Source organism: Delphinus delphis, chromosome 11 (genome assembly GCF_949987515.2).
Source record: "Delphinus delphis chromosome 11, mDelDel1.2, whole genome shotgun sequence".
NCBI classification, from domain to species: domain Eukaryota; kingdom Metazoa; phylum Chordata; class Mammalia; order Artiodactyla; family Delphinidae; genus Delphinus; species Delphinus delphis.
In genome coordinates this window covers 77,319,691-77,341,150 of record NC_082693.1, presented here as the reverse complement: position 1 = coordinate 77,341,150, position 21,460 = coordinate 77,319,691, and the positions used below count along the sequence as shown (strand labels likewise).

General features: G+C 41.2%; 1 protein-coding gene across 1 annotated transcript in view; it reads left to right on the top strand.

Annotated features, from left to right (window-relative positions):
- The first annotated feature begins 3,509 nt into the window (after positions 1-3,509).
- The window catches only part of NTN4 (netrin 4), a 106,271-nt gene continuing 88,320 nt past the window's right edge, over positions 3,510-21,460 (top strand). The window contains exons 1-2 of the mRNA XM_060025414.1: positions 3,510-3,609; positions 6,445-6,974. Of these exons, the coding sequence (XP_059881397.1) occupies positions 3,555-3,609; positions 6,445-6,974 (585 nt within the window). The 5' untranslated portion in view covers positions 3,510-3,554. The remainder of the gene's footprint in view (positions 3,610-6,444; positions 6,975-21,460) is intronic.

Sequence of the window (21,460 nt, the reverse complement as noted above, 5' to 3'; positions counted from 1 at the left end):
CACCGATTCAGACAAACCTGGAGTTGAGTTCTAGATGCACAGTATAAAAGCAACATTGACAAACTGTAGTATATCTGAAGAGGGGTGAATAAGATAGTTAAAGGTTTGGAAATCATGCTACATGGGCAATTAAACACTTGAAGAAGAGAATAGTTAGGAGGAGCAATAAAACTTGACTTCAAATTTTCAAATACCTATTAGAAAAGAGATTGGACCTATTCTGTATTGTTGCAGACAACTAAACTATAAACATAGGAAGAATTTTAAGAAGAAAGATGTCACAGTTAAACAAAATAGTACCAAAAATGAAAAGGGCTGCTTTTGTTTACTGAGATTTCTAGAACAGAAACTGGATGACCATTGGACAGAGATTTTGTGGAGAGAATTCACGATGGGGTAAGAAGTTGGCCTCAAAGACCCCTAAGGTTCCTTTTGATGCTAAAATAATCCCATGATCCATTAGAAACCTCATTTACTGTACTAAGTTATACTCGAATGATACCTTTGCAGCCTTTTGGTGCTTTGCCTCTAAACTAAAAGTCTTCAGATGGCTGTGGGGTTTTTGGTCCTTATGGCTACTTTTTTCTTACCACTTTGCAACTCATTCCTTGTTTTAACAGGATTCTGCTTCATTCTACTTTGTTACTTCTAATATGCTATGGTCTAGGATAACAGCATAACCAAACTTATTAACATTGCATGAATAATTTAAGTGAAGACCTAAAGAGCTCTCCTGTGAGTAAGGTCTTTGGTGCATGGACTTTTTGCCATCTATTTTAGTTCTTAAAGGCCCTTTTATCTTTCTTTCAAGTTCTCAGGAGTAGTCTAGATTTGTCAATTATGTGGCTTCTGAAAACTGGTTATCAAAATTCCATGCTAAGCTTCCTACTAATTCATAATTTTTTAAAAAAATTCTAAACTCATTACTAAAATTTTCAAAAACACTTAATCATAGGCAATATATGCTGATCACTGAGCAAGATTTTCCTTAGGTAGGTAAACTTTTCCTGTATAGTTTCTTCAAAATGAAAATAGAAAAAAAGAAAAACAAAATTTTTAAATGAAAATAAAATTTATAACTAAATTAGACTATACCACCAAATGAACTTTATTAGAATGCTAATTACTTCTCTCCTGAGCTGCTTCATCTTGGTATAAACATACAGATTTCTTTAGACTATGGAGAATCATTCTGATTTCACTGGTTTTCTTCTTAATCCCTGCTCTTAGTATATAGTAATAATTTTAACATTACTCAGTCAAAAACATTTAATGAAAATTTACTATATATCTAGCAGGTGTTCTCAGTTACGAATAAAAGAAAAACATAATAATGTTTTATATAGACTAAGTATAAAAGACTGCTTGACCATTAAGGCATTTACTCTCTTGTTAAAGGAAACAGGAACCAGTTACAGAGCAATCAAGGAAGTATATTATCAAGGCAGGATTGGTGCAGATATTATGCCCCTAACACTTGTAATGAGAAATGGAGTAGTTCTGCCTCAATATAGTAGAATCAGAAGTTAATAATAAAAGTGCATTTTCTTTCTTTTTTTTAAAGATTTGCTTTGTTAATTAGGTTAATATTGGTGCTTAGAGCCTTTGGTTGTTATAATTTCCTATCATTTATTTGGTAAGAAGAATAATTTGGGGACGTATTTCACTGACTTCATCGGGAACATGTCTATAAGATATGAAGAAAGCCCTAACACTACCAATATTTGAAAAATTCAAAGGGTTTATTTTCTAAAGTGTTACATAAATTGCTGTTCCACACCTTTTGCCACTTCCCAGTGTTGGCCAGAATAATTTTAATGTCTCCCAAATGGATGATGCTGACCTTGCCCCAGTCCCTCCTGGGAGATATAAACTTCTTACGTGTCCCCAGCTGAGTCATAAATAATATCTACATATGCCCCAGAGCTCTGAACTGTCGTCATCAGTAACACACACAACTGAATGGTATCTGTAAAGTAGATAATTTTCTGGAAAATATTTAAAGGCACAATATGAACACTGCAATAAAAAATTGCTTTCTACTTAACTTTAACCAATTTCCCTGGATGTGTACGTAGATTTATATCTTCACAGAACTTGCAAAAGTCCCAGACTCAAGGGCTGTGTAATCGTCTTCCATAAGCAGCAGCCCTGAGCAATCCTATCCACAATTAGCTGCTTGCCGTCGCTACTAAATTGTTCCCCATACGTTATTACACAACATTATTGATTCGCAGCACAACTGGAGAGAGAGTGCTTGGAAGGACCAAAGAGGTTGTCTTTGTCGTGCCCCTGCCCCTAGACAAGGATGTTCTTAAACTGGGTACTAGCTAATCCTGTGACCTTTTTCTTTTAGCACCTTGAGTTTGAATTAGGGAACACGTTTTACATCAAAACAGATACACCTCGGATAAAGTAAGCATTGATTGTTTAGCCAAGATGCCCTCCCCCACCCCCCGAAAGTCAGCAGAGAAGCGGCGAATGCCACTTAGCAGTTAATGAGCTCTCCCTTGCCCTTGACCCCGGACTGGATCAGGGGTTCCATCCCTGGGTCGTTAGACTCTGGGAGAAGGGGTGGCGGGAGAAGAGGAGGGCTTGTTTTTGTTGGGGGATGTAGGAAGTAGGAGCTAGCCTGTTTCGCGGTTTTTTAAGCCCCTTGGCATGCCCTGACCTGATCAAGAGGGAGTCAACTGCTCTCTGGAATGTTCCGGGAGAAGGTGGGAGACTGCTTCCAGAGGAGGCCTGTGGGTGCTGGAGGGCACCAGGGGGGTCACACAGGGAGATGCAGGGCAAGAGACGGGAGGGGCACGAGAGAAGCTGGGGTGCGAGGTGACGGACGCGCGCGGGGGCTGAGGCGGGCGGGTGGAGCTGGCAGCGAGGCAGCGGGGGCGGCTGGTCGGGCGAGAGGATCCCTCCCCGGGCGGCGGCGGCGACCCGACCGCGAGGGCTACTGCGCCCGGGCTGTCAAGCGAGCGCGGGGGGCGGGCGGGAGGAAGGGGTGGAGGTGCGAGGGGAGGAGGGCTGGCACCGGAGCGCCGCGGTGTCGGTGCAATAAAAATGCATCCCATGGAACTGCCCATGGAGAAGGACGGGACCGAGACGCAGCAGCAAGAGGACGTGGTAAAAGCGGAGGAGGACGCCCAGGAGGCGGTGGCGGCGGCGGCGGCGGCGGCGGAGGCGGCCGGGAAGTGAAAGGTCTCGCAAAGTTCAGCGGCTGCTGCGGGCGCCGAGCCCCGGGCTAGCGACGGAGGAGCTCGCAGGACCGCTCCGCGGGGCATCGTGGCCAGGCGGGCTATGGTGCCGGGGCTCCCGCCGCCCCCGAGGTGCCCGCGCCCCTCCAGGCCGGTGCGCGAGGGTCACCCCACCGCCCGGCGCGGCCCCAGCCCGCAGCTCCCCGCCGCCGGCGCCCACTGACCGAGCCTGGCGCCCTAGGAGGAGGAAGAAATAAAGAGCCCGGTTCCTTCCGAGGACTGCTGGCGCTTCATCCCGCGGCCGCGAGGGCTCGACTCCCTCCCGCACCCGCCCGGCCCGGGTCCTCCCGGCTCCTCCCGGCCATGGGGAGCTGCGCGCGGCTGCTGCTGCTCTGGGGCTGCTCCGCGGTGGCCGCAGGTGGGTGGTGACGCTGCCGGGCCCCCAACCCCCTTCCTTCGCCCCTTGTGTGCCCCACCTCGGAACTCGGGGGTGCAGGCGAGTGCAGGTTGAGAGCGCAGAGCTCAGCTCCCAAGGATGAAATGAGTGGCCATGTTCCGCCTCCTTTCCCCGGGTCTCAGCAGTTTAAAATACTACTGATTTTTTTTTTTTTTTTTTGCAACTGCGATACACATGCCTTTGGATAACCCGATATCCTGGGTGCGCCCTGCCGGAGACAGCGCGACCTTGGTTTTTTTTCTCGGTTTGGACTTGTAAAAAACTGCCTTTCCATTTTGTGAGGGAACAAAGGACCAAGCTCGCCATCCCCCGGCACTTCATGGCCTGAGGAATGATGGGGAGGGGTGGCCCAGCGACCCTGGGCGCGCGTGGGCCGGGGCCGCTCTCTTGTTGAGAGCGATCGCCGTTGTCCCCGACCTCATGCTGGGTACTAGGGAGCCAGGTAGGGACACCTGGGGCGGGGTGAGTGGCCTCTCCCTGGGCAGTGGCTAGAACTCAGTGAGACCCCGGGCTGGGACGATAGGTAGTGATCGCCCCGGGTTGCACGGAGCCGGCCTGCCGCCCTTGGGGAATTGGTACCCTGGCCGAGGCTCCGCGGGAGGTCGGAGGCGGGTCTGCTTCCTGTCTCGGTAACTGGACGACTGATAGAGGCGTCGTCAGATGCGCTCTCCCTCCCACTCCCGTCCCGGCTGCCTTGGGTTGCCCTTGGCCACCCGTTCCTAGCTTGCCGTTTCTAAATTTGGGAACCCCTTTTGCTCCTCTCTCTCCTCTTGCAGGTCACCTGGTTTCCAGCTAGGCGTAAGTGCGGTTCAGGGTGTAAGGGGGAAAGAAAGTGAGGGACTCTTTGGCCACTTGGTCTCTCAAACGCATCTCGCTTGCTCCAGAAAGGGGAGTGTGGGCTGGAGGGACGGACTGTTGGAGAGAGAGCATTAGCACACTTCTCGCTTCCCTTCGGTTTCATCCACTCAGCCCCCAGAGACGCTAGCATGAAGTAAAAGCCAGGCTTAGAGTCTGCATCCCAAACGCGTCGGACTCTTAGGAGCATCCTTGCTATACTTGGATGGTCACTTCTTTAGGGATCTCTAAGTATTGTGTCCACCGATTATTTATCTGGCTCCAGTCTTTTCTGGATTTCTTCCTAGTTTGGGGTGGGGACATCTAAAATTATTCAGTACTTTTCCCAAGGAGCCGTCAAAGGTCTAAGCTTTTACTTTAATTCTTGCTACTTATGCACCCCTGCATGCTGTTATGCATGCTCCCCCAGCCACAAGGTGAACTTTAATAAACCTTTCCCTTTTCAAACCGTGTTATGGCAAAAACATGCAAGCAATCAAGAGGTTGTAAATAAATATCACAAGGCAAGTGTTTCAAGTCAAAAATACTTGTACGGGCAGTATATGATTTTCCCTGAAATGCTTTACAGGTGAGTCATAGCACACTGTGTGTTTGGGTGATCCTGGCCACAAGCAACTGTTGCCCCAGCTAATCAGAAAAGTGGCAAACAGAGTCCAGGCATAACGCACACTTGAATTTGACATTTAAAAAATATGCCTAAGGAAGCCCTTTCTTATGGTTGCAAAGAACCATAAGGCTCGTGAGGCTCGTGATAGTCAGTTGAGTGTGTGAAATGTGTCTCTTTTGGTCTAGGCTGTCATTTGGCTTCTCCAACAGTATAGTGATAACGATTCAGAGATGCTCCCTCTTAAGAAGCAGAAACGTTCAATTAGCCGGAATTTGGGGTTTGACTTCTTTTTCCTTTTTTTCCCTCTCTGTTTTAACTTTTAAAATAGATAATTTTGCTTCAGGTATTCATAATTAAAATGACAAGCCCACATTAAGGATTATATTATGTAGTCAGGATGTTAGTAGGTGTATAATGTTTATCATTTTAAGTAATTTTGAAACATTAAAGTCTGTTGGACCTTTGTTTGGGTGGAAGCGCATGTTTCTTTAGGAAGGTGTTTTAGTTCACAGATTATGTTTAAAGGTCCTGTTAGTGGCTGCCAGACTGTAAACATTCTCCTGTTAAGCAAACAGGTAACTACTGTAGAACCTGTCATAGGTAGAAGCACTCAAGAGGCAGAGAGTGTGTCAAATAAGCTTTTCTGTCATTTGGCAGTTTAGAGGGTTTTTTCGTACTTACATTTACTTAATATTAAAAATAGATATTGCACATCTTGGCTCCAGTGGTCTCTAGCTTTGTATCCCTAAGTGAGATCCCATTGTATACCAATACCTCATATTGATTTTCTTAGGGAATTGGTCCTTTCATGTTTTCGTCTTAAAAATACAGTAGAATTCTACATTTCCTCCTTAATGCATTCTCATAAACATGTTAGATAATGCTAAAGACTCATATTATATTTGAAAGACTAAATTGAGTGATCTTAAAAACATTGTTGGTTTTTGGTATTATTTATGTCATGACTTCAAAAGCAAATGAGTGTATTTCAAAAATAGAGACTGTTAGAAAGCAGTCCCATTATCTTTACCCAATGTTTCCACTTTCCTTCCTCTTGCCCTTTACCCAAAGTGATTTTATTTTCTTCTATGGGAATTTTACATGAAACGGGCACGCAGGCACACACTCACACACACACATGCACATTCACACACTTGTATATGCCAATAGTATAAATGCAGAACAATATTCATGCTCAAATTCGGTAGCATTTCCTCTTTACTGAAAGCCTTGGGGCAATATGGGGATAACGCGACTGTTGAAGATGGATTAGGTGGACAAAAGAAGTTTCCAGATGGGTTTGTCTTGAATAACATATGCTCTCCCATCTCTAGGACTGAGTGGAGTGGCTGGAGTGAGTTCCCGCTGTGAAAAAGCCTGCAACCCTCGCATGGGAAATTTGGCTTTAGGAAGAAAACTCTGGGCAGACACCACCTGTGGTCAGAACGCCACTGAACTGTACTGCTTCTATAGTGAGAACACTGATCTGACTTGTCAGCAGCCCAAATGTGACAAATGCAGTGCTGCCCAGCCTCACCTGGCTCACCTGCCAGCTGCCATGGCAGACTCATCCTTCAGGTTTCCTCGCACGTGGTGGCAGTCTGCTGAGGATGTGCACAGAGAAAAGATCCAGTTAGACCTGGAAGCTGAATTCTACTTCACTCATCTGATTATGGTGTTCAAGTCCCCTAGGCCGGCAGCCATGGTGCTGGACCGGTCCCAGGACTTTGGGAAAACATGGAAGCCTTACAAGTACTTTGCAACTAACTGCCCGGCTACATTTGGCCTGGAAGATGATGTTGTCAAGAAGGGAGCTATTTGCACTTCTAGATACTCCAATCCTTTCCCGTGCACTGGAGGAGAGGTAAGGGCACATGTTTAACTCTACACTGTAAGTAAGGTAGAAAAATGTTACCAGCCCACATTTTTTTTAAAGCATGAAGGTATACTTGTAGCAACATGAGTGAAATTAGAATTTTTCATGAGCTTTATTTGTCATAAATTATTTCTCACCCTTAGACATGGATGTGTAGTCATTTTCAAGCAGGTTGCCCACTGGCTAGGTTTAAGTCAGATTTCTAAGATTTTACTATTTTTCATTTTAAGAAAGAGGAAATATGCAACATTATCATTTTGCCTTAGAGGTTTAAAAGGCTACTGATTTCTTCAGTTAGCAGGACTGATTACTGTGCTTCTGAAGAGGCAAGAGTTACTGAGACAGCCTGTTCCTGGAGCCCATGCTGGTATCTTCCTGAAACTGTTAGCATAAATAGGAAGTAAATAAAAACAAAACCAAGGGAGAAAAAAATATGTTTGTCAGAAGGATACTTTTATATAACAGAGGAGTTTTACTGGTAAGATTGCAAGAGTGCATAGCAAACAAATGAAGGTAGTTTCTTTTAAGATGCAGAAACTCTTTTTGGACACACATACACAACAGTTGCAGCTTAGAGTCTGGGGTCTATCCTGGGCGCAAGACCATCTCAATATCATTCTGCAAAACAGCCTCCTTAGCTACTAGTCCAATTTCTGTATGGAATGTTTACTCTTTGTTTCATATTTCCCCTCTCCTAAGGGGGAAACATGTCTTTTTTAACTTGTACAGATGTACCTAGAAAGCCCTCCCCCACTGAGATATGTGAAAACATGGAATTTAGAGGCAATTGAGAGAAAGCAGATTAAAAGAATAAAATACCTTCAACATGTAGATCAAGAAATATCAATGCAGAAAAAAAGAGAAGAGAGAGTATAGTATTTCTAATTCTAGTACATGACACAAACACACAGAGTAGATAAGTGGTTCTCAACAAGGAGTGATTTTGTTACCCCCATCACGAGGGGGACATTTTTGCTGGGGAGAGGGACACTGTTGGCATCTAGTGGATGGAGGCCAGGGATGCCACTGAGCCTCCTACAGTGGGCAAGATAGCATCCCTCCCACTCCTGTTCCCAACAAAGAATTGTTAGCTCAAAATGTCAATAGTGTCAAAGTCGAGAAAGCCTGGACCAGGTGTTAAGCATATATCCAATGCATGTATTACAATGGCTTCAGAGACTAACATAATCATTCTTCTAGCAGTCATTTATATTACTGTTCACAGACTTCCCAGATGATTATATTTAGTAAACATTCATTGAGCCCCTACTATGTGTGTCAGGCATTGTACTCAGTGCTGCTAATTCTGTCTTTGGTTTGGGGGACAGGGGTGCTTGCCAGGGACTTGATGGAAGGACTGGTTTGGAAACTTCTTCTCCCTCCTACCACAGACCCATATGGACTTTTGCCATGTTACCCAGCTACTTCTTCTTCTGTGGACACTCCCCAGACCAGGAACAGAGTTGCTGGCACCAGAGCCGAGCAGGATGTGGTACAAGCAACACACAGACTATTTTCCATTCTTAATCTTCTTTCCATTCTTCTCTAAAGTTGGCTTAATATTGTAAACCTGCATGCACCCTGTCATGATGGACATTTTTAAAGATACCAGGACAGGAAAGAGACAGATAAGTTAGACTCATTGTTTTCTTCCGTGGAGAACACTTTGTGTTGCAAACAAATGAATGGCTTGAACTCTCAAATTGCTTTGGAATTGATCCACAGGCTCCTATCAGTTGCCTGCATCTCAGTGCTACTGGGCCATGTGTACCTATGAAGTAGCGAAAATAGAGTTTCAGTAACCAGATGGCAGGCATGCTTGCTTAGCAAATATCATATTGAATGTATTACAATGGCCCAGCAATTACTTAGAGATGACTAAAGGAACATTTATTTAACCTGTAGCAGAGCAAAATCTTGTCTTCTTTAAAGCCAAACTACTTATTGTCATCAATGCTTACATCAAATTTCAAGCAGAGACTAAAATTTACGTTAGATAGATCTTTCAATGTGCAGTCACCTTTTATATCCAGTTAAAAATTTTTTTACTGTAGTTGTTATTTCAGCAGACATATTTCAACGGCAAGAAAAACATCAAGGGCCACCTAGTTCTCTCTAGAGCATTATTTGCAAGTGTACATTAAACCATCATAGAATTTCTTCCCTTCAGAGACAGGTTTGAGAATGAATCTTTCCCTCCTGAGTTAGAGAGTAGAAGAGAGTCTTCCTCAAAGGTAAGGACCAGAGGAAGCCCCCTAGGAAATGATTATTATCTACCTCTCGCATGTTGCTTTGGAATATAAATTAGTGCTGAACTACAAATTAATTTTTCAGTACAACCCTGTACCCTCAATCACTCTCTTTGAAAACTGAGTGATCAGAAAAATAAGCCAATTAATCTAGCATCAAATAAGTAGTCTCAAATTTCATTTACTCCTTATTTATAATACTATAGACCTGTATCTTCCTCCATTCTATATAAGACTTCTCAGGCTTTCTCTAGGTATTATCCTACTACTCAGACTAACATAAATATATCCCAGACTTAATTTGTTTCCATTATTCATTCTAAAATATTTCTTTGGGCTTTTAGGGCCCTAGAGAGTCCTGTAGTTTCATGTCTAAGAAATCAGATATGCCCATCTTCAGAGTGGAAGGCACCAGTCATCTGAAAAAGGACTTTAAAAATATAGGCCCGAAATGCACCCAGAAGAATACTTTTTAAATTCAAGAATAATTTTTAAATTTAAATACTTTTTAAATCCAAGTCAAATCTACTACACAGAAACTTTCTAAACTGGTCAGCAGTTTCAAAGAATAGGATATGGTTATCCTAAAATGTGTCTCCTTTACAGGAGAGGAGATAGGCTCAGAGGTAGGGCGATTTGCCCAACGACATACAGTTAGTTAGTTATGTGGCAGCGCTAGGACTAAATCACAAGTCTTCTGACTTTAAGCATAGTATTTGTTTCAAAAAACCATGTTCTCTCTCCATTACCTCTAAGAATTGCTAGCAAAGAGCTATCTGCCTTTCTCCTCGCTCACTCTCTCACGTTTGCTATTCATTTGGATGTGACATGAAGGTAAAAAAGAATTTGCCAGATGGCTTTCTCCTGAGCAGGAATGTCCTCTGAGATGTCAGTGGTGTTCTGGGAATGAAAGTTTCCATGGCCAAACCAGATTGGGAAACACTGACTGGGTTTAACAAAATTAGACATTTATAAGTATATAAATATTCTCATTATGTGTCCTCTGTCTCCAAGTGGGAAGTATAGGATGGGACATCCCCAAACTTATTTGCCCATGCAACCCTCTTTTTGCAGAACTCCAATGACTATCTTTCAGAACTCTAGAGATCCTCAGAGCACAACTTGGGAAATGCTGGGGTGGAGGTATTAAGTGCTCCCAAAATCCTGGTAAAAGGCACAGATGGGGAAGGTGTTGTTCAAGGGGTACGAAGTTTCAGTTATGCAAGATGAACAAGTTCTGGAGATCTAATGTACAACAGTATGACTATAGTTAACAATACTTTATTGTGTACTTGAAATTTGCTAGGAGGGTGGATCTGGAGTATTCTCACCACACATACCGAAAAGTGGTGACTATCTGAGGTGATGGAAATGTTAACCTGAAAGTGGTGATTATTTCACAATATTTATGTATATCAAATCATCAAATTGTATACCTTAAATACATGCAATTCTTAATTTTCAAATATACCTCCATTTTTTTTAAAAAAAAGGCACAGGCAGATGTGGTGCTTGGCATGGTACTGGGAATGGGGGTGGGGAAGGGGGAGATAGAGAACAAATAACTAAGTAAAATATACAGTATGCCAGAGTGTGATAGGTAGTAAGGAGAAAATAAAACAGGGTAGGGGATAGGGAATGCTGGCAGGGGAGGGCTTGCTGTTTTTAAAACAGGTTGAAGGATTTGTGTTTGATGGAACAGACAGTGACAAGAAATCTGAGTTCCTGGCAAGTTTTCTTGAGTGAACAAAATCTGTACTTAAGGGTCCCATTCTGTCAACCTGTTGATATGGAAAAATGAAGTTGTGTATTAAAATGACAAACACTGGTAAAAATCCCTCTTGCTAGTGTTTCTTAAAATGAGAGCATTTGAAAAGGAACCTGAATGTCATTGATGGAAAAGCACATGACTGATGAGTAATCTGAAGCCTGAAGAGAGTTAAGTGACTTGTCTACAATTACTCAGCTGAAATTCGTACTTCCTGACTTCTAGCCCAGTGCTGTTTCCATTATACTAGTTTGAAATTCCTTTGTACCAAGCTGTGTAGTGTGAAAGATACAAAAACTATATACATTCCTTTCCTTCGTAATCCTTACAGTCCAGTGGGTAAGAGATTAAATGTGATAATTTATGGACTGATTGATTAAATAATGTGAGGTAGTGCATGATTAATTCCCCAAGTATGTTGTGAAAATAATGTGCTTTGCAAGATCTGAGTATCTGTTTGTCTCTTTAGGCCATTGAAAAGGATTATATTTCAATACCTTGTGATAAAGTCAGTATGGCACAAATGTGCAGAAAATGATAAATTAATCAGGTTTTTACAGGTATTTATATGTATAATGTCCTAGACAATATTTAGGATTTTTAAAACTGAAAAGATAAAGTAATACATGAGTAGAAATGCTTTCTAAACACTACTCTTCGGTTAGCTACTTGTTTTCTTCAATCATTGAAATGTGCTCATGCCTATTTTTTCAGCAGCATCAGTCATGAGTCATAGTGGCAGCTCTTATCTACTGAAGCTTTCCCATCTGCCAGGCATTCTGTAGAGTCCTCTGCATCCCTTATTTTCACAAGAACCCTGTTAGTTGGGTACAAGTATTGACCCCATTTTACAGACAAAGTACCTGAGACTTAGTGAGTCAGAGTAACTTGGTCAGAGTAAGTAAGTAATGAGCTAACCTGTGCCAGAGCTGGGATGATTAGCTTGCTTTAAAATTATTTATATGATTAGGTTTTATTATAACTCCAAAATTAAAAAAACAAAACTAAATTGCTCTGGTAATTATGAAACTGTAAGACTTACAGTTTAATTGATAATTTGTAATATAGGTTTGTGAACTTTGCATAATAAAGTTAATTTTTTTTACATTAGATAGAAAAATAACAAGTAAAGATTCTTTGCACTTAATGTTACCCAAGATATTTAAAATAAACTATATGGGAATGAGTATTACAGTTCTTCAGTACCATTTAGCATACTTTTTATTTGATTGATTTGTTTGTTGGGTGGAAGGGAAATACTTTTTATCTAGTTGGTAACCGCTTTAAGTAATTCTTCTAAGTTATTAATGTTATGCTTTGAAGCATATTCTCAGCTACAATTTTGTTGAACTTTTTTGAAAATAAAATGTTGTATATATTTGTTTAGAGTGTTTCAATTATCCACACCCTGGGGCTACTCCCTTCCTGTAGGGGTGAGGCTAGAGACTTACAACAGCACATTTTAAAAAATGGCTTTAGTTTAAGGAAAACCCACAGGATGGTTATCAAATAAAATTATTCAAAGGAGCTACATTAAAAATTCGAACAAACCCAGAAATTAAATCAATAAACTTTGACTTATTGATTTCAATGGGTGAATACCCACCCCCCTACCAAATACCTTCTTTCTAGCTATTAAAAAAATCTGTTTAGCAGATATTTGTTCTACTTGATGGTTTAACTTTGCCAGTATTTGGTTGTAATTTTCTGGAAACTTTGAGATCAGATTGCAAAATGCTGAGTTAGTAACTGATGATTCATATGGAAAAATTAAGGCCAGACAATGAGGAACAGACACCTGGAGGTCAGGTATATCTGGGCATACAAGGTAACTTCCTACCAAGGAGCGGAGAACACAAACCAGGATGGGAGTATTAGAGGTTAGGGGCTCTGGAAGATGAGGAAAATGAATCATGCAGAGAATATGGAAGTTGTTGCTTCTGATCAGTAATCAGAATTGTCTGAAAAGTCACTGAACGTAATCTCTCTCTGGTCTGCACTCCCATGCACTCTGGTCACTCACATGTAACTATAATATCATGTCCCCCGTCTCTTCTATTCCTACAGTGGTCACTTCGTGAGGAACTTTGTCTCCTCTCTCCTTGTATTCACTCTGTGGCTCCCAGGACCCCAACCTCTGAACCTAGCGCAGATCCCCACAGGGCATGAATGTCCAGAGTGCATGTGGAGAATACGTCAGGACAGCGAGGGCGCTGGTGCTGAACTGAATTATATGAAAATAACTGTAAAATGATAATACTGTTTACTAATTGTGTTGGATGTTACACAACTCCTAAGTATCCTTTCAAACTAGTCCTGATTCGTTCATTCTTCTTACAAATATTTATATAGTGTCTCCCATGTGCCAACTATTTTAGGAGTTGCGGACACACAGCAAAAAGTCAAAAACTGATGCCCCTGAGATTACATTCTAAATGTAAGGTGCTAAACAAGTTAAGTAAGTAAAATATATGGAATGTTAGATAGTATCAATAATCAGTGTAAATTAAGAAAGAAAAAAAAAAAGCAGGGAAGGGGGCTAGGAAGTAGGAAGGGGGTTTTAAATGTTTAGACAGAGCTCCCAGGGAAAGCCTCACTGTGACTTTTAAATTAGGACCTGAAGGGAAGCAGAAATGAGTCATGGGCACGTCTAGGGGAAGAGCAAAGGCCCTGAGGAAGTCTGCCTCCTACTGATAGGACTGTGAAGAGGCTGGTGCTGAAGCAGAGGGGTTGAGGTGTAGTATAACAGGTGAGGTCAGAGGTCAGAGGGATAACGGGGAGGTGTGGGAGATTATGTGGAGCCTGATAAATAGGTGCCCAGGATGGCCCAAATTTACACCTAGATCACTTAAATCCTGTTCATTATTTGTAGCATCCCCTTTCACTCTCAAAGAGATCCCAGTTTGGACAATAAGTTATTATAGTCATTGAGTTTTACTCTGAATGATACTGGAAGCCAGTGGAGTCTTGAGCAGAGGGGCAATATGATCAATTTATTTTTAATAGGATTTCTCTGGTTTGTGTGTTAAGGAAAGACCAAAGGGGGAAGCAGGGAGACCAGCTAGAACGCTGTTGCAGTAATTCAGGCTAGATCTGATGGTGCCTGGACAGAAGGTAGCAGTGGAAATGGTAAAAAGCTGTTGAGTTCTGGATCGGTTTTATGGATAAAAGCCAACAGCATTTGCTGACAGGTCGGATGCAGGGTATGAGAGAAAGAGAGAAGTAAGCATGTTTTTAGCCTGAGCACCTGGAAGAATGGGATAGCCAATTACTGAGATGAAGAAGACTCTAGAGGGGACAGATTTGGAGAGGAATGCCAGGAGCTTATATGTGGACACGTTAGGTATGAGTTGCCTGTGAGACATCCAAGTGGAAATACCAAGTAGGCAGTTGGATCTGTGAGTTTAAAGTTCAGAGGAGGGTTCTGGACTAAATATATAAACTTGGGAGTCATCAGTGCAGAGATGATGTTTAAAGCCATGAAACTGGATGAGATCATCAAGGGAGTGGGTGTGGATAGAAAAGAGGAAAGTCCAAGAACTGAGCCCAGGAGAGGATCAAAGTTAGTCCACTGACGCTGCCATTACCATAAACGCTTGGAACTGCCCAGGCTTATACAAGAACCAGTCTTACCAATCTGCGGGTTGGTAATTAAATGGTTGTTTAATTAAGCAACAACATGAATTCGAATAACATTGACTTGCTACAGTCGAAACAGAGGGTACAAATCTAAAATGAAAAGTCAGAGGGAAGGCATGAGAACTGCAACTTTAGGTTTTCAAAAGATGAACCGAAACAAATGAGGAGAAGGGAAAGCACTGAGCAGGTAATAAATGATGATAGAAAAGGGAGAGGGAACAGTATTGAAGGAGAATGATAACCCTTGAAAATATCATGCTGAAAGAGAAATGTTGATTTTAGGTGCTTTCAGATTTTAAGGGCCTCACATTCCATTTTATCTTGACTTATCCAACTTTTAATCTTCTTTTGACTCACAATTCCAGCTATAGGAGCAATTTTTTGGAATGATTTTTTTAAAAGGCATTTTTTAAATGCCCCTGAGCTATTACAGTATTGGAAATGAAATTAAAATATAGCATTGTACACATTTTTTCTGCTTAGTGGGTTGTGAAATTTAATTTTCAAAATGTGATGGAGAACATCTACCTAAGGCAAGGGTGCTGTGCAGTTAATCCCGTTTATGTAGAAGTATTTACATTTTCACAATCTTGAAAAATATTAATGTTTTTATTAATGCTTATGTATTAATGTTTAGTTGTTCTATTAAGGAGGAGAAGAGAAAAGCATCATTTAGAGATCACAGTATAATGTGCCAGTTTCTATTATGTTGGGCATTTTGTACACATCTCACTTTATCTCTAAGAAACAAGCTCTTTTCCTGGATAGTTTGTCTTGTTAACAAACAAACAAAAACAAAACACCAACCCTCTTTCTATGTCCTGTTTCACTCATCTTCCTAACTTTCCTGTAACTGACAGGAGCAGAAGTCTTTCAAGGCATCAGCTATGTTTGCCGATGTTACTTTACACTTCATAATCACAGTTCCTAAAACAAAACAAAAAAAGTATGAAAAACATTCAAATGCCTTCTGCGTGACATCATCTGTGCTAACACTCTGTCTTTCGGCAGCTACTGAAAAAGGTTTCAGTGTTTTCAAATTAAATCAAAGAGAGAAAATGTAATCACTCCCTTATACTGTTTAATCTCCATTAAGAATTTGTGTTTCTTTTTATTTCAGCCAACCTGACCTTGCTGAGGTCTTTGAGGCTTTCCATCAGTTCCTTTTGTAATTGATGCCTACATTTTTCTCATATCCTGTGTCCCAATGAATAACCCTCTGACTCCACTCCCACCTCCAAATAAAAAGCAAAAGTAAATGGAGGCCACATCAACCACTTCTCTGTCAGAAGAACTAGGCACCTCACTCTCCAACAACCCATGTTCACCATCCCAACACACCCAAAGGGGGAGGACACTACACTCAGCCTGTTGTAACAATAGCTCTCTCTCTGATGATTACCAGAGTTCAGAAGAACATAGGCCCACTGGGGAATCCTTTCTGGGGCAGGGGACGTAGTGAAGAGGTATAGTTTGCAACAACAGAAAGGTAATCGTCAACTCCTGCCCACATGCTCTATCAATCCTCTTTGTTACTTTTGGCCATTTTTCTTTCTAATTTTTATTTCTTCTCTTTAACAATTTAGTTATGTCACATTAGACCACTTCTTTTATCTCTTCTTTGGCCCCCAAATATCTATTTGTCTGCAAAAATGGACATGATACCTAGCCTGCTCCCATGATTTTCTCTCTGGAATCTTCTGTCAGTTCTCTCAACTCCATTGCCCCCTTGTCTGTCCATCACATCCCCATTCTAGATCAATTCTACTGTTCGCCTTCTCGCTCCTTCAGCTAAATAGCTGAACTCTAATGGGAAAAATAATAACACAATTGTGCTGAGAGATACCTCTACAGATTTATGTTTTCCAGCCTGAATTTGGCCCTCAAACTTCCCTGGAAATCCTTTTTCCGTCAGCTCCCTTTCATTCCTGCAATGACTCTTTCAAAGTGTCTTCTCCTCTCCCTAAAACCCCTTCTCACACCCATTGCTTGCTCTCAGCCAGAGTTTGCCTCTTACCTCACTGAGAAAATAAAGACCTAAACAAACAGCATCACTGTCTAACCCAGAAAGACCCATCAAGGCGAAAACTGAGATTCATTCTCGATTCTTTTCTCTCCTTCACCCAGCCTCAGCCAGTCCCCAGGGCCTGTCCCATTCTGCTACTGCAGTGTCTCTTGAGTACGTATGCTTCTCTCCATCCCCACAGCTACAAATGGTGGTGCAAATCATTTGTATGTATTATTGCAATGTTCTCCTGAAGGTTCTCTCTACTCTGTCTTGCTTGCTTCCCAATCTGTTCTCTATACCACACTCTGAAGGATCTTTATGAAATCTAACATGTCATTTCTCTGTTTAAAACCCTTCACTGACTCTCCAGTTTCCTCATAACGTAGTCCACGTTGTTTAATGGGGCACGCTAGGTTCTTTCTAATACCTGCTGCCTCAGCCTCTTCACTGCCGCTATGCCCCAGCCTCCAGCTCTATCTATTGAACCATCGTATTACCCCAAGGTGCCATGCTCTTTCTTATCCTCTGACCCTTGCACACATGCTTTCTTTTCCTGAGATGCTCCTCTCCCCAAGTCCTACCTCTCATCCACTTAGCCAAGTTGTCACTCAGATATTTTTGGATGGATGGATGAAAGGATAGATAATTGCTATTGATCCTTAAGGACTTTCCTTAAACTTCACCTCTTTCCAAAATCCTGGGTTAGGTGCACTATGTATGTGCCTTACACCTGTGCATCCTTATCACACGCTCACCTCTGTCATGGCGTTTATCGCATTGTTCTGTGAGCTCCTTAAGGCAGTCCAGACCACACTTCAAGAAACACTAGACTTGCATCTAACATGTTGCCTGCTAAATAGCTGTTTATCAAATATATGAACTCTGAGGCATTATTATTGTTAAGATTATCTATAATAACTATTTGTTACCTTTTGTTGTTCATCTTTATGGCAGAGCACCTGGTCTGCAGGCACACTAAACAGTCTGTTTGAGAGATGACTTGCTAAATGTCTGTTAAGTTAGCCATTTAGGAGGACAGATCCTAAGGCAGATAGTTAATTAGTACAATTTCTCAACAAGAACAATGTCGTAGCCTCCATCCCTTTGCAAACCCAAACCATAGGCTCTATTTCTAATCTGCAAAGGCCTGGTACAAAGGGTTGCAGTTTAGATGGAAAGGTACAAATCTATCAACACCTGTTGGAAAACAGCAGAAGGTGCATGTAAAGGTTAACTGGGGGATTTTGTTTAGTTTTTCATTGAAATCATTGGAAATGATTGAATAGAGGGCCTCATGCTTCTGCTCCTGCAGTGCTTCCAGCTGGGCTTCTTTTCACAATGCTGTGTTGGGTGCAAAGGTGGGGTTTTTTTGTGATTCTGGAAAACAATCACCTTATGACATGGCCTCTGGACAAACCTGTGCAGCTATCTGGTTCACTCAGATAAACTGCCAAAGTTGTTACTCCCTATCCCTAAGAAATATTATTTCAAGTAAGCCAAACCCCACTCACCTGCATTTCTAGAGCTGGGAGGAGAAACTAGCTTTGAAGAAAGAGGTTTAAATATTCTTTTCTTTGAAAAATCGAACCAAAAAAACTTAAAAATATAAAACTTGTAAGTTACGTCTCTTTCTTATTATCTGAACATCACTGTAGTATATTCCTGCCTTCAGGGAGCTCACAGTCTGATCGGGACTTTTAAATTGCTGTCTCTTAAAGTATAAAAAAATAATTGAAAGGTGGAGAAGGAAATTCCATGGAAAAGTGCACATGTGTGAAGAAGGTCAATGCTCAGAATGGTTGGAGAGTATGGAATGGTGGGGAATGGAGAAGAGAGAGGGATGAGGGAAGATGAGGCTAACCCTGAAGGCTCAGTGCAGATTATACAGGGTCTAGTGTGCAAAGTATTTTGGACTTGATCCTGTGGGTAGTGGAGATCAATCAGTAGCTCTGGGTAAGGATAACATAATCAGAACTGTTTAAGAAAGACAACTCAGGGAACGTTGTGAAAGATTCTTGAGCAAAACTTATGAGATTAAACTTAATAGTGATAAATTCCTCTTTTCAAAAATCAGCTGTAATACCACCAAAGAGGTGTGACTTATCAGCCATTCATGTGAAAAAGACCTGAGGGTTTCGTTTGACTGTAATCTCAATGTGAGTCAACAATACATCACGACTGCCAAAAAAGCTAATGCAGTCTTAGGCTGCATTAATAGAAAAATAATGCTCCAAACAAAAAGAGAATAGTCCTTTTGTTGTGTTCTCTAGTCAAAGCACAGCTAGAATATTATGTTCAGGTCAAGATATTCCTATTTAGAGAAAGCTGAGCAGAATTGGTGAGATCAATTAGAAACCTCATTATATCATGAACAATTAACTTGGGATATTTCGCCTGTGAGAGAGGATTTATGGATGTTCAGGAATTGCTAGCATTCTTCAGATGTTTGAAGAGGGATTAAATGGACTCTGATGCTTTCAGAAAGCAAGAGTTTGACCAAAGAAAGACTTTTTTAAAAAACGGATGTATCCAAAAGACAAAGTGAGATCCATTGAGTTTCTCATCCCATGAAATGTTTCAGCTAAGGCTGAGTGAGCCTCTATGAGAGATGTTACAGAAAGGATTTGTGTACAGATTTGAAGATTTGTCTCAGGACCCCTTAATGTCTCATCCACCTCTGAATACATGGGTTATGCCATAGAGTGAGTAAATGACAAGAAAATTCTTTACATCCAAACTACTCCAATAGCAGGGGTCTTGGGCTGGATACTGCTTAGCTAGTCACATCAGTCTTCCTGCTAGCTAGGCAGGAGCCCTCAATTTTGGTGTAATCTTTTTGGGGAGATCTCATTTCTTGCAAGGTGAATGGGTCCTTCTTCTTAACCACTGAACATAAGGAAGTCACTTAACTGCTAAAGAAAAGGGTGTCAGCAGAAAAAGAAATGAGTCCCTACTCTCTCTGAGTCTCTATTTTGTATGTATAGATGATATTTTATCTATAGCTTGTATTTCTAATGCAATGTGATAGCATAAGTGTAGGAGTTGGAGGCCCATATCAGGTCCATCACCAGGTTCTGGTGGTTCTATCTCTAATTGGTTCTCACCTCCACTGTTACCACTTTAATTCAAGTTCCACATCTCACACCCAATCCTCTCAAGTAGCTTCAATGGCTCTCTTTAATTTAGGGGTCTTAGACTCTTCATTTGTAAATTGAATCAATGTGAGAAAGGACAAAATAAGGCACATATAAATGTGTTTTATAAATGGCTAAGTGCTCTATAAATGCTAATTATTATTAACAATAATATAGTTCAATTACGTTATTAGTGAAGTGCACTTTTAGGTCACTTCATCCAGTCAATCAGCAAATATTTGGATGCCCACTATGTGTCTAGCACTATCTCAGGCTCTGGGGATACAGTAGTAAACAAAAATAGACATAAAATGCATTCTAAAGGCCAGGCAACTGACTTACAAATAAATTTTTAGAACACAAACCACTTGTAAGTTAGGGACATCCTGTACTAACATTGGTTAACTGTCAATGTTTTTCAAGAGCATCAAGGGTCTACATTTTTGCTTAGTGCTTTTGGACAGCTATTTAATTAGAGAACACATCAGTCTTGGTCATTTCATAGTAGAGTGAATATAAAGAATTATATACTTTTTTTATTAAAGCAGTAGCCCAGTCATCTTCACAAACAGGCAAAAATAGACTAGAAGGAGTTAGATTTAGAGAAAAATGAACAAATCCGATGTACAAAGAACAATTCATGTCTCTTCATTCCATATTTAGTTCTACATATCTATTGTGACTCTACAAATTCTTTTAAAACTATATTATGAATGTCAAGTACAAGATAAAGAACTAAGTTTTAAAAGATATTTTTAGATGGCAAAGTTATGTTAAGAGATAAGTATGAGCTTAAAGTAAAACTTCTTATCAAAACTGAAAAAAAATGTATCCACCTACACCTTGTTGGTATTTCGGACTCCAAGGAGGAATCTCCAAGTGATCCCAGTAAGAGGTTGCTCTGTAGGGAACTCAGAGTGAGTGAGCAAAGTTCAGTTCCTGACCCTGGTCTGGATTCCCTATTTGGACTTGTCTTTATTCTTTTGTTAAGAATAGATACTCTTCATGACTTTGTATGGTAGGTTTGTTGTTAAAATAAATGGTCTTTTAAAACAATATGCTTGAAAAAGTCTCTCTTGAAGTCCTGTTCAAGTTAGTCAGGGAGTTATAACATGTTTAAAAGATTATCAGTTTGAAATACTGTAACCAGAACAGGTGGGAAACACCTGTTTTCCAAGAACTTTATAAAATATGCACCAGGCGCACGTGGAAATTCATGGGCCAAGAGTTCAGTGATGTATTATTGCTGTTCCTTTTTAGTTCTCCTTTTTAAAAAGCCCAGTTGAGAAAGCATTTAGCTACTTCTGGACGTTCTAGCAGGTGCCGTAAGTGTAACCAGAAGGCTATGTTACTTGTGGAGCTGGCCGCTGGTACTTTCATCCTCAGAGGCCATTTTAATCTCCTGGTCAGTTTCAACCAGTCACCTTCATCCCTTCAGCTGCTTATGGAGACAGGGGGAACCAATTCTGTTCATATGTACCTACTGAATATTTAGACTGCTGTGGCCACCCCCAACTCCGCTTCGTTACGTCAGCCTTACCTGCCAGTTTGCCTGTCAGTTTAGTTGGTGTGTAACCAGAAATATTATTTTCTCATGAACTAAATAATACAATGACAGATACTATGGAAATATGCAGATAATGTTACGACATTCTATTCACATATAGAAGGGACTC